The sequence below is a fragment of the Cygnus atratus genome, chromosome Z (assembly GCF_013377495.2).
Source record: "Cygnus atratus isolate AKBS03 ecotype Queensland, Australia chromosome Z, CAtr_DNAZoo_HiC_assembly, whole genome shotgun sequence".
NCBI lineage: Eukaryota > Metazoa > Chordata > Aves > Anseriformes > Anatidae > Cygnus > Cygnus atratus.
In genome coordinates this window covers 83233117-83248813 of record NC_066396.1, presented here as the reverse complement: position 1 = coordinate 83248813, position 15697 = coordinate 83233117, and the positions used below count along the sequence as shown (strand labels likewise).

General features: G+C 37.2%; 1 protein-coding gene across 9 annotated transcripts in view; it reads left to right on the top strand.

Moving 5' to 3' along the window:
• The window catches only part of SKIC3 (SKI3 subunit of superkiller complex), a 50011-nt gene extending 36887 nt beyond the window's left edge, over positions 1-13124 (top strand). For all 9 annotated transcript variants that reach the window (XM_035567645.2, XM_035567648.2, XM_035567644.2 and 6 more), the window contains 9 exons: positions 119-172; positions 284-395; positions 1672-1800; positions 2433-2554; positions 3979-4134; positions 6861-7013; positions 8727-8857; positions 10598-10721; positions 12223-13124. In XM_035567645.2, the coding sequence (XP_035423538.1) occupies positions 119-172; positions 284-395; positions 1672-1800; positions 2433-2554; positions 3979-4134; positions 6861-7013; positions 8727-8857; positions 10598-10721; positions 12223-12300 (1059 nt within the window). In that variant the 3' untranslated portion in view covers positions 12301-13124. The remainder of the gene's footprint in view (positions 1-118; positions 173-283; positions 396-1671; positions 1801-2432; positions 2555-3978; positions 4135-6860; positions 7014-8726; positions 8858-10597; positions 10722-12222) is intronic.
• The last annotated feature ends 2573 nt before the right edge of the window (positions 13125-15697 follow it).

Sequence of the window (15697 nt, the reverse complement as noted above, 5' to 3'; positions counted from 1 at the left end):
AAATATTTCATTATGCAAACTTTATATTTCTGATTAATACAGACAAAAAGATCTTGCCTTACAGATATTGTAATGTTTCTTAACCATATAACCTTTTTTTTTTTTTTTAATCTTGCAGGGTGGAGCCGTGGCAGGAAACATTGCACATGCACTTGATTCAAGCTATGGGAAGGTTTGTCTCTCTTAAAATGCAGACTTTATAATTCCATTATACAATCCTAAAATGAACTCCATCTGATCACTTACATGTAGTGTTAAGTCACTCTTATGTTGTATTTTATAGGAAGTCCTACTAAATGTTGCAGTTAATCAGCTGGCAGCAGGATGTCACATGTTAAAAGATCAGAGGGAAAATCCTCTGAAAAATATTCAGAAGGCAATCCACCTCTGTCCAGGTGACTGTGTTCTCAAATATGCTAGTGATTTTTTTACTAATCAGAAACAAAATTGTTGTGCTAACAAAGTATTTGCTTTTCTTGGGTCGTTCTGTTATTTTGTTTTGCCTGTGTATGTTTTGGGGAGAACGCCTTGAATGGAAATTTTAACTATCATTGCAAGTTTAGGCTTGGTGATTTCAACCAGATGGGGAAGAATCCCTGAGTTTCATGGCTTGTTCTGAAAACATGAGCAATTTGTTACTTTCTCAGCAGGAGAAGAGATAAGTATTATTTTGTACGTAAGAAAAAAGAAAAACACTTGTTCCCTCAGGGTCAGTATGCCACACCAAGCAGCGGAGACTTACTCATCTATCTTGTGAATTAGGACTGGAAATTTTCTATTACAGTATGCTTGTTATAAACTATAGGCAGCTGTTCACCTATTTCTAAATGGTGATCGTCATTAAATGTATAGTGTAAATCTGGTAGGGTTTTTAAGGGCTTTAAAAAGTAAGTCTTGAAAACGAAGTACTAAACCATTGTTTGTTCTGCATTATTTTTGCTTGGCTGCATCAGGTCAGTGTGGTTGAAAGTGAAAAAAAATTTACTTACTTTCCCCCAGATACACACAAGACTGACTGCTATTCATAAGCAGTATAGTTTACATTCTGCTTTATTAGATTGTCAAGCTGTCTTTTATTTTCTTGACAAACAAAAAACTATGTTTGGACTGAAAATTTTCATAGCTGAAATTTTTAATTGAGCTCTGTCTGATTCAGGACAGAGACCAGACTCTTACAGTTATAGGTGTTCTTGACTGGACTAATTCAAGCTAATGCTGAGCTTGATTTAGCTGACACTAGAAGTAGGCACCTATCTGTGATCACCGTAACTTGCATGCTGCTGCTTGAACTAGAATGAGCCGGTGTGACTGGAAGCTGTGGATGGCATCTTGGGATTTTTTCTGTCTCTCTTATGTGGTACTAAATGATAGTCAAGGTTAGTCTGTGTCACTGGAATTAAACACACCAGTGTCCATGTGAAAAATACATTTATTGGCTTTAGAAACGGCATTTTTACCTTAAGATTTGAAGAAGTTTACTTGTTAGAGGCAAACACTTGTCTGCTGCCTTGGGCTGAGCTGATGTGTGTGTCTGATTGGATTACTTGCCTTGCTCTTGTTACCTTTATTTACTGTACGTAGTTCCATTGATGGCTATGTTTTTATGCTTAAATGAACTACCAGACTATTTAGAATGGGCACGAGTTGCCTTTAACCGTTATTTTCTCCTAGATAACCCTGCTGCATGGGCAGTGCTAATGGCAGCCTGTCATGCTGAGAACACTGTTGTCTGTCTAAACAACACTCAGCCAAAGCGAACAGGTCTAGAGATGACACTTGTATCTACAATTTCAGCCAAAAGTAAGATACAAAACTTTTTAATTAAAAAAAAAAAAGAAAAGAAATATAATTGAAGTGTTCTAAGCTTGCAATACTATCCTAAATTTCAGAAGCGTGCATATACAATGTGAATTGCATAGTAGTAATTTGAGTTGCAACTGTATTTTTTCCCATAAAAATACTAAATCCTAATGTAGAGCTAGCATTAATTAATTAATTGTAGCTTGCATTTCCATCCAGAGCCTCAAATGTGTGTGTTTGTTTTTTAAATAGTACTTCTGAACTCTGAGGTGCATATTACAGCAAAGGAACACTGTTCACAAGAAAAGGCTGAAGTTACAATGAGCTTTGTAACTTTTCCAGTAGAGTGATAACCTCAGTTAATAGGCCTGCCTTGCTTAATATCCATAGCATTTTGAAAACTGGAATTAAATCAATTATTTTCAAACCACTAACTCAAAGGGTGGATTTGTTGTTCCATCGTCTTGCTTTCAATTTTATCATCTCTTAATGTTCCTACTAATGAAGGAAGTGATGTCAGACCAATACTCCTAGAAATTCTCCCTTACTAGGTCAATATCCCTTACATGTGACATGGTAGGGCACTATAGAGTGTACAATAACTCAGTTTAGTGTTTTATGTGCTTTTGCAGCTGGAGAAAATAACCTTCCACGTAATTATATCCAGACTCTTGAAGATTGGTCTCTATGTCAAGCTATCACCAGTCTAGAGGAGACTGGTAGAATCTCAGAAGCTGAAGCACTTTGTACCAAGGTATGACAGCAGCATACTGGCAAAATGTGAAAAGAGTTGTATAGAAATCATTGCATGATGAATGTATTCGGTGATGAAACTTGTTCTGCCCTTCCTGCCTTTAAATACTAACTTAGAGTTAAGCAAAGCAGTAGAGAAATTCAAGACAAGAAATCCAATCAGGAGACTTTCAGGGGACTTAACTGTCTTCTGATCTGTGGTTAAGTTACATTGGTAGTCAATTTCAGATCCACAAGTGGACGCCGCAAGTTTAATTATTAAAAGGAAAAATCTTGAGGCAACACAATTGGAGAAGGGGACTGTTGTGTTAACAGCCTTCAAGTGTGTATATAAGAAGTTTGCAAAAGTTTAACAAAATAATAATTGGACTCAGCAGCAGACATCCTTGACTTTCACTTAGAAAAATGGCTAATCCCTTGCAGATGTGTTCCTTGCTTACAGCACTTCTATACTGGTGGGGAAGGGAGTTAATTCCTAAAAATGAGATTCAGTGAACATGCTGGGGTTTTTAAGAGACAGGAAAGTATTTTCCCCTAAATGTGCTTGGGGTGGAGGTGTTTTCCTCTTCTGCACATCATGTATACGGACCTTGCTTATATTAAAAAGGGTTGGATATTGCCACAAATACTACATGGTATCTGGGGAAGGAATAGGAAGAGATTATAGTGATTTTTGCTGATTTTTGTTAGTTAACTAATTTAGGGAAAAGAGAGTCAGTGCTTGCAGTTTCTGTAGGAACCAGAGTAAGACTCTCTGGTATCATTAGCTCTCACTGAGTGTTTTGGATCTTAGGTTTCCAGAAGGGGATATAACTGGGAATGACGAGTCTGGCACTGCACTCTGAATTTGAGACAGGCAACTTAATTCCACACTTGCTGTTGGGTAGAAAAATTGAAGCAAATACTACCAGCTTCTACTTTGTTTCATAAAGTCTCTGCAATCTGGGCATTCTTCAAAGATGGAACTTGTTAAGGCAGGAAATGTTTAGTAAAGTGCTTCTGTTCCAATGAGAATAAAGAACCCTATCTGGGAGAACCAAAACCGAACAAAAAATTGAACATTCTTGAGGTCACTTCAGTCGTGGGATAGACTTTTTCCCCCATCAGCCCAAAACTTGTAGTGATTGTCAAGCCAAACTGGAGCTGGAGGTCTGCCACTTATCTGTCTATCTTTCAGAAACCTCTAATAGTAAGACAGGTGCAAAATTTAGATTTCAAATGTATTTTAAGGGGAAAAGGAAAATAAGTTCCTATTCCCATGTGTCAATTCCTGGAACACTTCTTTCTGCAGAGTAGAGGAAAATGCCATCTTGCAAGGATCTTGAGAATGTTTTCAATGCTCTTTTCTGTAAAAGACTCACATGGCAAAAAAGAAAGTATCTTCTGATATTTGTAATTGATCATTCTGATTCCATTTGGTTTTAGGGTTTAAAGAGCTGTCCTGAGCACCCAGCTCTATTTTTGCTTTTGAGACAAGTTCAGTGTAAGCAGCTGTTGCAAACTCACAAAGAGCTTCCAGATACCATCCTGGAGGAGCTTCGCAAAACAGTCATGACCAGTTCTTCAGTTGCAGCCTGGCAAGTAAGTGTGTATTGTCTCCCTGATTTTGGTATGCTGCTTGTTACAGTGAGCTCTGAGAGTATCCATGATAAGTGTGTGAGAGTTTGTTTCACTGTTTGCTTTTTCTTTGTCCACTGACAGTAAGTAACAAAGAAAATAGCTAGTATTCAGTTCTTTATAAGGCTGTATCTTTGTTAATTTTCTCTAATAGTTGAAATAATGACAAGTGTTAGAAAGAACAAGCAGACATGGGGGCAGAATTAAAAACCTAGAGGTTAAGCACCTGACACCTGTGTCTTTGGGGTCATATGACTTAGCAATGTGAGAAAACAGTAAAATATTTCATAGCCTGTAAGAGTAGATGGAGGTAAATTGTTTGCACTTCTTTATTCTCGCTTGAGTTCCATAATTTTCTGACATCAAGTGTCACCGTACTTTCAAGTCATTTGAGACTGGGAGGAATAGGAATCACTCACAGGAACAGTGTTTGCTCACTTCCTTTCGTGGAATTGCAGGAGGTCATTTTTAGTTAATATGAAGGTGCTGTACCTTAGTTCATATGCTGCTTCTATGAGACAATCTGAGGAGACTCTGACACATGCCAAAAGGTCTTCCGGGCAATGCAATATATTTGTGTATATATATGTGTGTATATATATTTTTTTCTAACTGTTGCTGTTGATTACAGTTACTCTCTTCCTTCACTGATATTAGGAGCATGTTTAGCAAAATTCCATGAACTTTCAGAGGTTTTCATGTAGATGCAGGAAGTACGGTGCTCCCTCTGCCTATTAAACACGCAAAACCTTCTTACCAGAAAGTTTCACTAAAGGTGATTTCAATCCTAGAAGAAGAGACCAAGGCTGCTATAGAGATCATTATGTCCCTTGTCACAAGGCTGCAGGTCATCTTCCCTTCTGGAACATAAGAGTAGCATTTGTGGAAAGGTGCTTTTTTTGATATGTTTTCCTTAGACTTGTAAGACTTTGTCTTCCTGAACTGCAGAACTCATTCAGATGGGATTTGTAAAATACATGGTTATGTAAGACACGATTATGTTCTCTATTATTTTAGTAATAATATTGAAAATGGAGTTCTTCAGGCATCTCTTGCATAGCGAAGTATTGTCTTGCGTATAAGCAGGGAAAGGAAGTGAACTAAACATGTATGTGGTTTTTGTTTTGTTTTGTTTTAATCCAGGTCATAGAATACATAAAATACATCTGGATAAGATCTTTTCAGTCTTCAATTAAAGAAAATATTTCTCAGGGCTAGGACAGAGTTCTCAAGAAGCTTGCCTGACTGCTACAGCTGCTCCTAGTGGATAGCTATGCTTTCATGTTTTCTGGCTCTAGACTTCCTAAGAGTTTGATAAATGTTTTGTCGTACTCAAAAGTATACATCGCAATGTCCTACAGTTTTACTAAATTAGAGTGGCCATTAGCCTAGATTTTTGCTTAAGTTTTTGGTATATGTCTAAATGGTTGTTCTGGGATTTAGGAGAGCTGCTGAACTACTGTTCTGATGGCTGTTCTTCTGCTGTGGCTTACCAGGGAGAGAGTGAAAAAGCTGGTCTTGCATGTCTGCCATGGTGCACTTGCATGAGCGTTCTCTTCTCCTTCATATCTTGTGTTCTAGCTATCTTCAGCTGCGAAGCAGTGAGCCCAAGGAAAGGTTTTAGGGGGAAGGTGGAGCACCCTGTTACTTAACACTTAGCACCTGCTTTATTTAACAGAGTCATCCTGCAGCTTGATGGCAAAGGTTCATAATCTCACTAGTGCTAATAAGAAGGGACACACTAGAAAATCTTTGTTGACAAATGACTTCTGTGCATCAGAAAGGGTTAAGAATTTTTCCCCTTTTTATACTAGGCAGTCATCAGCTAGCAGAAGTCCTTTACTTAAAAGCAGGAGAATTCTCTCTTCAAAAAAGAAGTTGCTTTGGTTGCTTGGTTATCCAGCAAATAATACTTCTAAATGTGCCTTATGCATTTTGATGTATATTATGCGTATGTCAGGGATTTGCAAACTTGTGGCTGTCTCTCCTTGGAAAAATATGACATGGTTATGCAATTAACGAGGGAGAAGTTAGAATCTTTTTCCTTCTATTTGTGAGTGAATCCAGAGCTGGTGAAGCTCACAGGAGCGTGAAACTCTGCACACAGGTCCTATTTCCTACTTTCTTTGTCCCATGTAGTGCCTCCAGGATGACTGCGGTAGGCACAGAAGCTGTGTAGTGCAAGTTGTACACCCCTTATCTGAGCTCAGACTCACATTCTAATATCTTTCATGTTCCTGAAATTACTCAGTTGTGCTGGAATCTCTGTTAACCTCTACAGAATTTTTAGAAACAAGTGAGGCACAACACAATTCTCTTTTTCTCTTTTACCCTTTCTAGATTTTCACAAAGCCAGTCAAGTTATTTGTTCATCTGTGAGCAATCTCCAGATGAAGACAGCTATCAGTTGGACATAGATGTCTGGCATAAGTTACTATAGTGAGATGTACTGCTGGCTCTGCAATCAGGAAACTACATTTTCCTGCAGGATAGTGTGCAGTATGTTGGAATGAGGGTGGGGTGAGTGGTGGTGTTTTAGCTAATGCTATAGTGTGGCACTCTTAAAAAAAAAAAAAAAAAAAAAAAAAAAAAACAAAAAAAACACAAAACTAAATTGTATAAATTGTATTGCCTAATGGGATGCATGTTTTGTTGGCTCCTTAAATGATTTTTTGTCTGTTTATTTTCAGTGGCTGGCAAAAGTATATCAGTCCCAAGGAATGATGGTTGGAGCAGAGATGTGTTACAGAAAGAGTCTGCAGTTGGCGTCACAGCAGGGCAGCTGGAGTGGGAAGTTATCCAGTCTGCTCAGGCTGGCTATGCTAGCACTGGAAATCTGCATGGTAGGATAATTAAAATTATATAACTGCATGATGTAACAGGAGTTGATGTAATGTTGGGCTTCTGTAGTCTTTAAATGAAACTCCTGTTTAAATGACTTTGCATTTTATGAGTGACAACTTGACTAAAGAATAAAATAAAACTTCAAGGGGCAGTGGGCTGTTTATAGAGTGTTCCTTTGTAAGAGAGGTTGCTGTGAAATAATCAAGTAGAATCACTTGGTACGTAAGAGGCTAACTTGTTCAATAAGGCTTAGTACTCTAATAGATTCAGTTCTATCATCAAAATTGCCATACCCTTCAAATCTCTGTCTTAATGCTCAGATAACTAGCTTTAATAAATGTTTTTGTTTTTTTTTTTTTTAATAAATGCTCTTCCTGTACTGGTGCCTGGTGCTCGGTGGTCATTTCTAGATATGGTGCCTTGCCTTGAAGTATAAAGACAATCTAAGGGAAGTGTACCTTGCGATATAAAGAAAATTGTTCTACTTATCCTTGCACCGATGGGCCAGGTGAACATAAGTCAATTCCTTGGAGAGTGTCCATTCTCTTTAGGCATTGTCACTCTAGAAACTTGCAGTGTACTGTCAGATTTCTTTCAAACTGGTATAACAGGTAGATACCGTTGTGATCTTGGCTAATGCTTTCTGATGTATTTTAACAGATAATTAAGCTAACAGCCTTATCCAAAATCAGGCAAAGGTACCCCATAGCACCCTGAGTGCTTATATAAAAGACAGGCACCTTTACTGAGGATAAACCTGCAAAGCTGATGCTTCTGGTGGGAAAAGAGAATCCCCATCAGAGTAGACAAATTCCTTTCTCACAAACCATCTGCTTCAAAAGCAGAATTTGTCAGGTGACGAAATTTTTTCTTACCGTGATTTTTCTGCCCTTTTTCTAGTATACTGTTTCCTATTTCCTAAATCTCCCAAATATCTGCGTAGGTCACAAGGTACTCTTTAATTGAATTAACACTACTTCTTCAGATATTGGCCTAAATTGCATGATACTATATGACTTTATTTAAAAATGTAATTAGAGTGAAACTGATCATCTCATCTCTACTTTTGCATGAGCAGAGCAGTTGATGCATGGATTCCTATTAGGCCCCTCTAATCTGCACTGGCTTAATGAAATGTGCAAGAGCCTGGTCAAAACCTAGGCACCCCTTCAAGCACAGCAGTATGAATTCTATCCGGTCAATAGTAAGGTTTTCTTAAGCCAAAAGATACAGTAACTTTCTCAATAGTTGCTTTATTAGGTAATTCCCATCTTGGAGCTGTTTTTTACTTCTAGTAAAACATGTTATGTTCTCCAGTCTTCTCTGGGAATGAATTCTACATTCTAACATAGTTTATTTAACGGGATGAAGGTTTACAAGATGAAGAGCAAACAAAGGGTTTGTGATTGAAACAGTCATTACTAACACATGTATATAAAAACAAAACAACAGAAAGATTCTTCATATAAATAAGCAAGTGGAATGTAGGTTTGTCCAAGACAACTTAATTTGACTTTTCCAGGCTCTTCTAATCAGTGTTTTTATGAAGTTTCGTACTAACTTGCCAAACATTTTATGTAACTCAGAACGATTTGATTTAAACCTTGTCTGTAGAGGGCTGCAAACAAACACTGACTTATATTACACACTACAATGAAGCACTTTCTCTCTTTTTTTTTTTTTTTTTTTTTTTTTTTTTTTTTAAATCATAGGCTAATGTCCCAAATGAGCATTGGCCATCCTTGGTTCAAGAGGCTACAACTGAGGCTTTGAAACTCTCATCCTGCCCCTTGGCATCTCTCCTGCAAGCACTACTGCAGTATAATCGCAAAATGGGAGCAAGGTATTTGTGATCTGTTAAGCTTAAATGGAATACACTGTCTAGAAGTATAAGTGGTCGTTATGCCTAGATCTAACTCCAAGACCTAAAAGAAAATTGAAAACGTGAATTAATTCTTGAAGTGACTTTAAAAGGGAGAGCGGAGGGAGGGAGTATAGTAGTGTGGGGAACTGAAAGCAGCAGAATCTTCCTTCTCTTCTCAAAAAACTGTAGATGACCTTCACACAAAGAGAAAAACAGGTCTAAGCTTTTTTTAATAGCGTTTAATCCGAATAAATTAATCAGAAGAACTATAAAGTCCTCTAAGATCTTGTTAAATAGCATGGCAGATAGAGATATCACTATGCTATCACTATTGCTGGGATCCATTTTGCTTTCATTTAAGTCTAAGTCAAGGTTCCTGTCCATTTCTGAACAGACAGGTGCTCATTTTCCCATTGAGGAATGGGAGGAAGACTGAGGTTTGAAGTGGAGACATTGAATCCCCTACTTTATGAGCCTGGCTATTAAGTCAAGGTTTTTCTTACAGATTTCTTGGTTAAGCTATGGAAAACTGGAAAATTCTAGATGTTTTTCATAGATAATTCTAATGAACTAGATTCTCCAGGCTCTGAGATGTCTTACTTTCTCTGAGCTTTTAAGAAGGTAACAGTCTAATGTGATTGTTACAGTTGTTGTTTATAATAAAATTGGGCTGGAAACTTGTATAGTCAATTAAAATCCATTGTATTTTAATTTCAAATATTCACTTAGTTGAACAATTGATTAGATCTTGTGATATATCTATGAGGCAATATGTTTCAAAATCCTGTAACAAGAAATTCATCTTAACTACAAATAACAAAACAGAAACAGATGTAACCTCTAATCAGTCTGTTAAATCACATCGTAATGATATAAAGGACAACGTTTGATATAAAGGACAGAATTCTCAAAACAAAAACCAAATCTGATTGCGTACCACTGAGTGAATACTGTATCCTTAAACTTAACTGCAAGTTTTTGCCACATTTCTAATAATGTGATGAATTTAGAAAACATCTTTTTTAGCTACAAGCTGGCAGTTTTAGAAGGTAGTATCAGCCAAATAAGGCTTAAAACTCTTTGTGGTACTCTGTAAGAAAAAAAAAAAAAAAAATCCATCTCCTGCAATTTCACATCTTGCCCCTGTGTTTTACAGGAACTGTAGTATGTTTTGAAAGTGCCTGGATTAAATGTTTGTGTATAATATTAAATTTCATTGGGATTATTAAGACTCATCATAATAGCTGCTTCTCACAGGAGCATCTATCTTCCAAAAGATCTGTTCTGTAGCTCTTAAACAAGAGAGTGTCTGCTGTACTGAAGTCATTTTCAGCAGATACTGAAATCAGAAGTTTTGCTGAGTTCACAGAGACAGCATGTTTATCTTGTTACTGTAGCAGTTATAAAATCTGCTATTTCAGTTTAGTTCAGGTTAGTCACTAGTTAAAGCACTATCCTGAATGTAATTTATTAAATATAATAACCGTGGCAGTATTCCTTAGCATTCCAGCTGAAAACTGGCTTTCCAGATGCAACTACATAGCAAACAAAGGAACACACAACTTAGCTTCCTCTCTTTTTTGGGTGGTGTGGGTACAAGGACCTTCCCTTACATAACTTCTGGTTATTGTTGCTTACCGTCGGATATTGGTGTGTTACATGCAATCTAGTCAGTGAAATTTGCAGTTGATTTGGATTGTGTTTTGATTGTGCTTCCAGGGAGACTCGTCGAATGTTGGAAAGAGTGGTCTACCAACCAGGGAATCCAGAATCCATAGTGTCAGTGGCACGCTGGTACCTCCTGCAGCATCTGTATGCCAAAGATGATTATGAATTAATAGATGTAAGACAGTCCATTTCATATAGAAATTCAATCAATTCCCGTTGAGTATTGTGCTTTTAGCTTGTAAGTGGGGTAGAGAGAAGCTAGGGAAGTGGTGGCTCTCCTGTGCTACAGGTTGCAGTGTTTAGGAATTCCATGCTGACGAAACACAGCTCAATTTGTATTCAGTTTGCTTGAAAAGTCTTCTCTTCCTCCCTGCAATACTAATGAAAAACAAACAGTAAAATCTCTCTCTAAACCAAATTAGAAAGTTCTACGAGTGACTCCTCAGTAGATATGAGGACCATTTTAACAGAATTTTACCTGAATGTGATAATGCAATCAGGAATGTTAATTTCCTCTAGCCCATCTGGTATGCCTTAACCCAAAAGATCTGAGCAGTAGCAGGCTATACTTTCTGTACTTACAATTTTTATTATATCTGTGATAGTACCTTTTTTTTTTGCTCATAGTAAATGGTACATTATTTTTTATTCAGAGTGCTCTGCAAATTGATTTGGTCAAATTCACAAATTTGCAAAGTGATGTAAAAGGAGGTGGTTAAATTTGGCTTGTAATTGGAGTCACTTTGCTTACTCAAACTCAGAACATTCTCTTAGTAATCTGAACACTCCTTCCACTGTGATGATGGGCTCTTTTGTTCTGGATAACAGTGAAATGTTGAATCATTAACAAGATCAAACATTAAGTAGGCTTGGCATTGGTAAAAATCCATACACAGACACAGAGCTTCATTTAAAAAATAAATAAATAAATAATTCTTGTGTTGGGTTGATCCTGATATGATCTCCTTATACTTGCTTCTGCAAAGTCATCTGTACTCTCTACCAGTGAGTAAAATACAAATAATGACTAGAGTTAATATTTACTTGATTCTACTTAATGTTTATCATTTTAAATATGTATAATGTAACTAGATTACAAGAGAAGTGCCAGAAGCTTATAAAGATCTGTGAACGTTACGCTGTCAGGGGAGATATTTTAACTAGTAGAAAAGTTTGCAAATATGACGTGGAAAGTAAATGGTAAAAGGTTAAATTTAAGAGGCAAAGGGAAACCTTGGCAGTTTTATTTAAGTAGGTGCACAGAAAGCTTCTTTTTGACAAATTTAGATTTATACTAATGCTCTAGCAGGGAACAAGTGTGCATTGGCAGGGAGATGGGTCTCAACCAGCTCTGCTTGTTTCATTGCCAGCAGGGAACTTACCAAACTCACTTTCAGCCTCAAGTAACAAATGATGCTACTGTAGTGCATTGCAAGTCACTACATGTTTAGCGGGTGACTAGAGAGTGGATTGGTTTTTTTGTTTGTTTTTAAATGAATAATGTTTTAAGCAAGCTGATGTGTAATGTTCATGTTTCCTATCTGGACTTAAGGGTTACTTAAATCTCTCAGGGAAGCTAGGTAGCAGAAATTAAAATGTATTTGAGATTTCCAGTAAAATATATCAACACTAAACTTACAAATTTCTCAAATTTTCATTGTTTGATTTCCTTGTAGGTACTTGTAGAAAATGCCAAAGCTAATGGAGATGTTAGAGCTCTGGAACTAAACAAGAAATTGTCATCAAGTGCCTAGTATGTACTATCTGAAGTGGAAAATCTTCTACTCAAGCAACTTAAACAGGCCATCCTTCAGGAGTATATGTGGTTTGGGCTTTTTTATTTGTTTGTATCTGGTTTTGTTACTTGTTGCCTCAGCTGCAGCTTTATCCTTAGTTTCACTTTTTCTTGAACTCAAGATTTTTGTTATTTTTTATTTTTTTGACATGGGTCTCACCATAAAATACATTTGGCTTGAAGGGAAAACCCTGAATTTTGTTTTTGTTTCCTTCCTCACTAAAATGTCAGTACTGCTTGCAATGGGGTCTACTTGTTTTCTATTTACCCCTTGGCCACACACAAAGAAGTACAATATTAACTGCATTGGCAGTGGTGCAAGGTTGTAAAGGTTTCTACTTTTTCTTTTTTTGTGGAACGGAGTGTCACTAGCTAATTAACAGCAAACTTCTCTTCCCTCACAAGTATTATGAAACATACAGAAATTTAAAATGCCTCTATTCCTTCAATATATTTTGTTTTGATGTCAAGACCCAAATCCACTTGGAATTTGACATATGGTGTCCGTTTATATGCTTTTTTTTATGTTTTTTGTTAGCTAACCTTAATTGCAGCAGTGTATCCTTGACTGCAGGCTTCAGTAAATGCTCTCATCAAGAAAAGCTTGTGATCATCAGGGACAGGGTCGTATTTATAACTGTGTGTAACAGGCTCTATTTATGTCTTGTTAATTCTGCTGCTGGCTGCTTAATAGGATGAATCATGACAGTGGTTCTTAATACGTGATGTTATTTTGCCTTGATGTACATCAAAATAAAAAAAAAAATAAAGCAGTGATTCTAATCTGTTAGTGTTACCATTAGGAATTTTCAAGCTGTTGACAAGAGAGTCACGATAGCTGTCCATTCCTGGTTTATAATTTGTGTGACATGTCTAGAAAAGTCTTAGAATGGTGAATATCCCATATTAGAGGAGAGCAGACACTTCCAAGACATGCAGCGTGCTGCTGCAATAGTGGGATTAGATTGAATTCACAGCTGGTTTCACTACTACTTGCATCTGGCTTAAAGAAAGTGGGATGCTGAGCTGGGGTGAGGGATGACTGAGGCCCCCACCCAGAACATCTTGGCTACCACTCAGGCGCAGTGATGCATGGAAAGGAGGCGGGAGCCACAGGCTTGCCACTGTCATTTTTAAGCCAGAAAACTAAGCTCAGTAGGCTGGATTTTCTACTCTGGAGGTGAGCTCTCTGAATGGCAAGAATCCCTCCTCGTCTCCCACACTTTCGTTCTCCCACCCATCTCATTGCAAAATACCTTACTCTAAAAAGATTTTTTTGATAAATTTAGATTGTGGTTGCCTTCACAGCCTACTCACATAGTCTAGAATTATCATTAACTGCGAATATTAAAAGGGAATGTTGGAAAAGCCAGACTCGTGACTCTCAAAACTGGCTGTAACTTTTTTTTAGCTCTCTGCTATTAATAGCCTTAAGGGTTACAGCCTGTAGTTCATATCCCTGTGTATGGTTTTGGTATTTATGCCTCCTACTGTAGTGGTGGGAGAGCCATCATATCCAGCCTGATGACAGTGCGGTAAGTGGCTGCGTTCCCTTGTTTTTAATGCGTTAGACAGAAATGCTTCCACTTGAGCCTATGCTCAGCACCAACTCTTTCTAACACCTAGGAGAACAAAAAACAGCAGGCCAGAGAAACTGGCTTAAGTAACCATCAACTGAGTATTCTGTGTATTTAAAATAAGAAGAAGAAAAAAAATCAGTGTTTTCTTTCTTCAGAAGACCATGAAGTCAATAACTTTTGCAGTGATCAATGATGAACTCTTTGAACAAGAAAATTAAACAGCCCAAAAGCATATTACATGCCCTGTAGGAAAAAAACAGCACATATCTCTACCACCTACTCAGTGAAAAGCATTCAGGGAACTTGAGTTTAAAATTAAGTTTCTGTAAAACCAAACAATATGAGGTAAAAATCTTGCTCTCCTCAATAATGTGCAGCCTCTACAAAATCAGTACTCATAGAAGGCGTGCTGTACCACTGAAAAAATGGGTGAATGCATGGGGGTTGAGACAGCCCCATATTTTATACTATTGTAGAGCTCAGCTTTAGAATTCAAAGTACTATACAAAGGCACATAAGCATTGTTGAAATGAAGAACTGAGAGCTGGTTATGAATTTCACTGACTGGAACGCCATACATTTGGCTGCTACTAATGTAAAGGAAAAAAAACCATACCCGAATTATACTTTGTTTTATTATGTTGTCTTATGCTGAAGGCAGAATGGAATGAGATCTACTGAATCTCAAGGTAGAACTTCTGATTACGTCAGTTATGAAGAATTTTGTATGCTTACATTTCTTTTTACATAAATGTGAGAGAAAAAAGCTTGCTTCTGAGAGTTTTGCTTACTTGGGTCACTCATTTGTTTCATTCTCTGTACTTCTTTTGCTAATTTGGATTTCTTTTCAACTCTTGAGTTTCTCTTAAAATGGTATTGTGAAGTACAGTGGGTAATTACATTAATTTAAAGTAGTCTTGCCTAACCTGAGAGTTTTAACACAGCCACAGATGTTTACTTCTGTCTTTCAGATAGTTTTGTGTGATAGGAAAGTTTTGCTTTGATGAGCATCTTTCATATCTAAGAACACTTAATCAATTTAATATGTAAACATAAAACTGGAGAACTGTTTTAAAGATGCACAAATGCAACTTTACAATGAAAAGTTGCATCCACAGTCTTGCAGTCCAGTTGAATGTGGTCATGGATGTCTGGAATTTAGCTATCCTTTTCTCCCAATTAATTTGCTATCTATTGAATTCACAGCTGACAGTTGAATAACTTTTTACTGTTCTCAGGGATCATTCTGAGTTTGGTCACAGTAAGCTGTAATAAGTACTGAGATAATTCCTTTACGTCACTCAAACAATAGCAATGCTCTGAATATATATTCCCGTATGAACTTAATTTATAAGTGCACCCCCAAGTCCTTCTAGTAGAATCACATAATTCGGTATTTAGGTAAAGCAACATTTGATTGTGGCATATTCCCACATGAAGGAATAGGTAATTAGGAAACGTGCATTAATAGTTCTGTCCTTTTGTCTGTTCCAGGGTTAGACTCCGAAGGTTGTCTTTTTTTTTTGTTGTTGTTGTTTTTTTTGTGTGTGTGTGTGTTTTGGTTTTTTTCTGGGTGATTTTTGACACCACTTGCTTTCAGAAACACATTCATCAGTAACCTTGCATTTCCTCCTTTTGCTGCTGCTCAGCAGCCAATGTACATGGTGTGGAGGCAATACACCAAGCCACACCGACTGCTGCTTCTCTGGCAGACAAGTACACGGGTGAAAAATTGCAAGAGTGGCTAGAACAAAGTCGAGGATGGTTGTGAGGCTG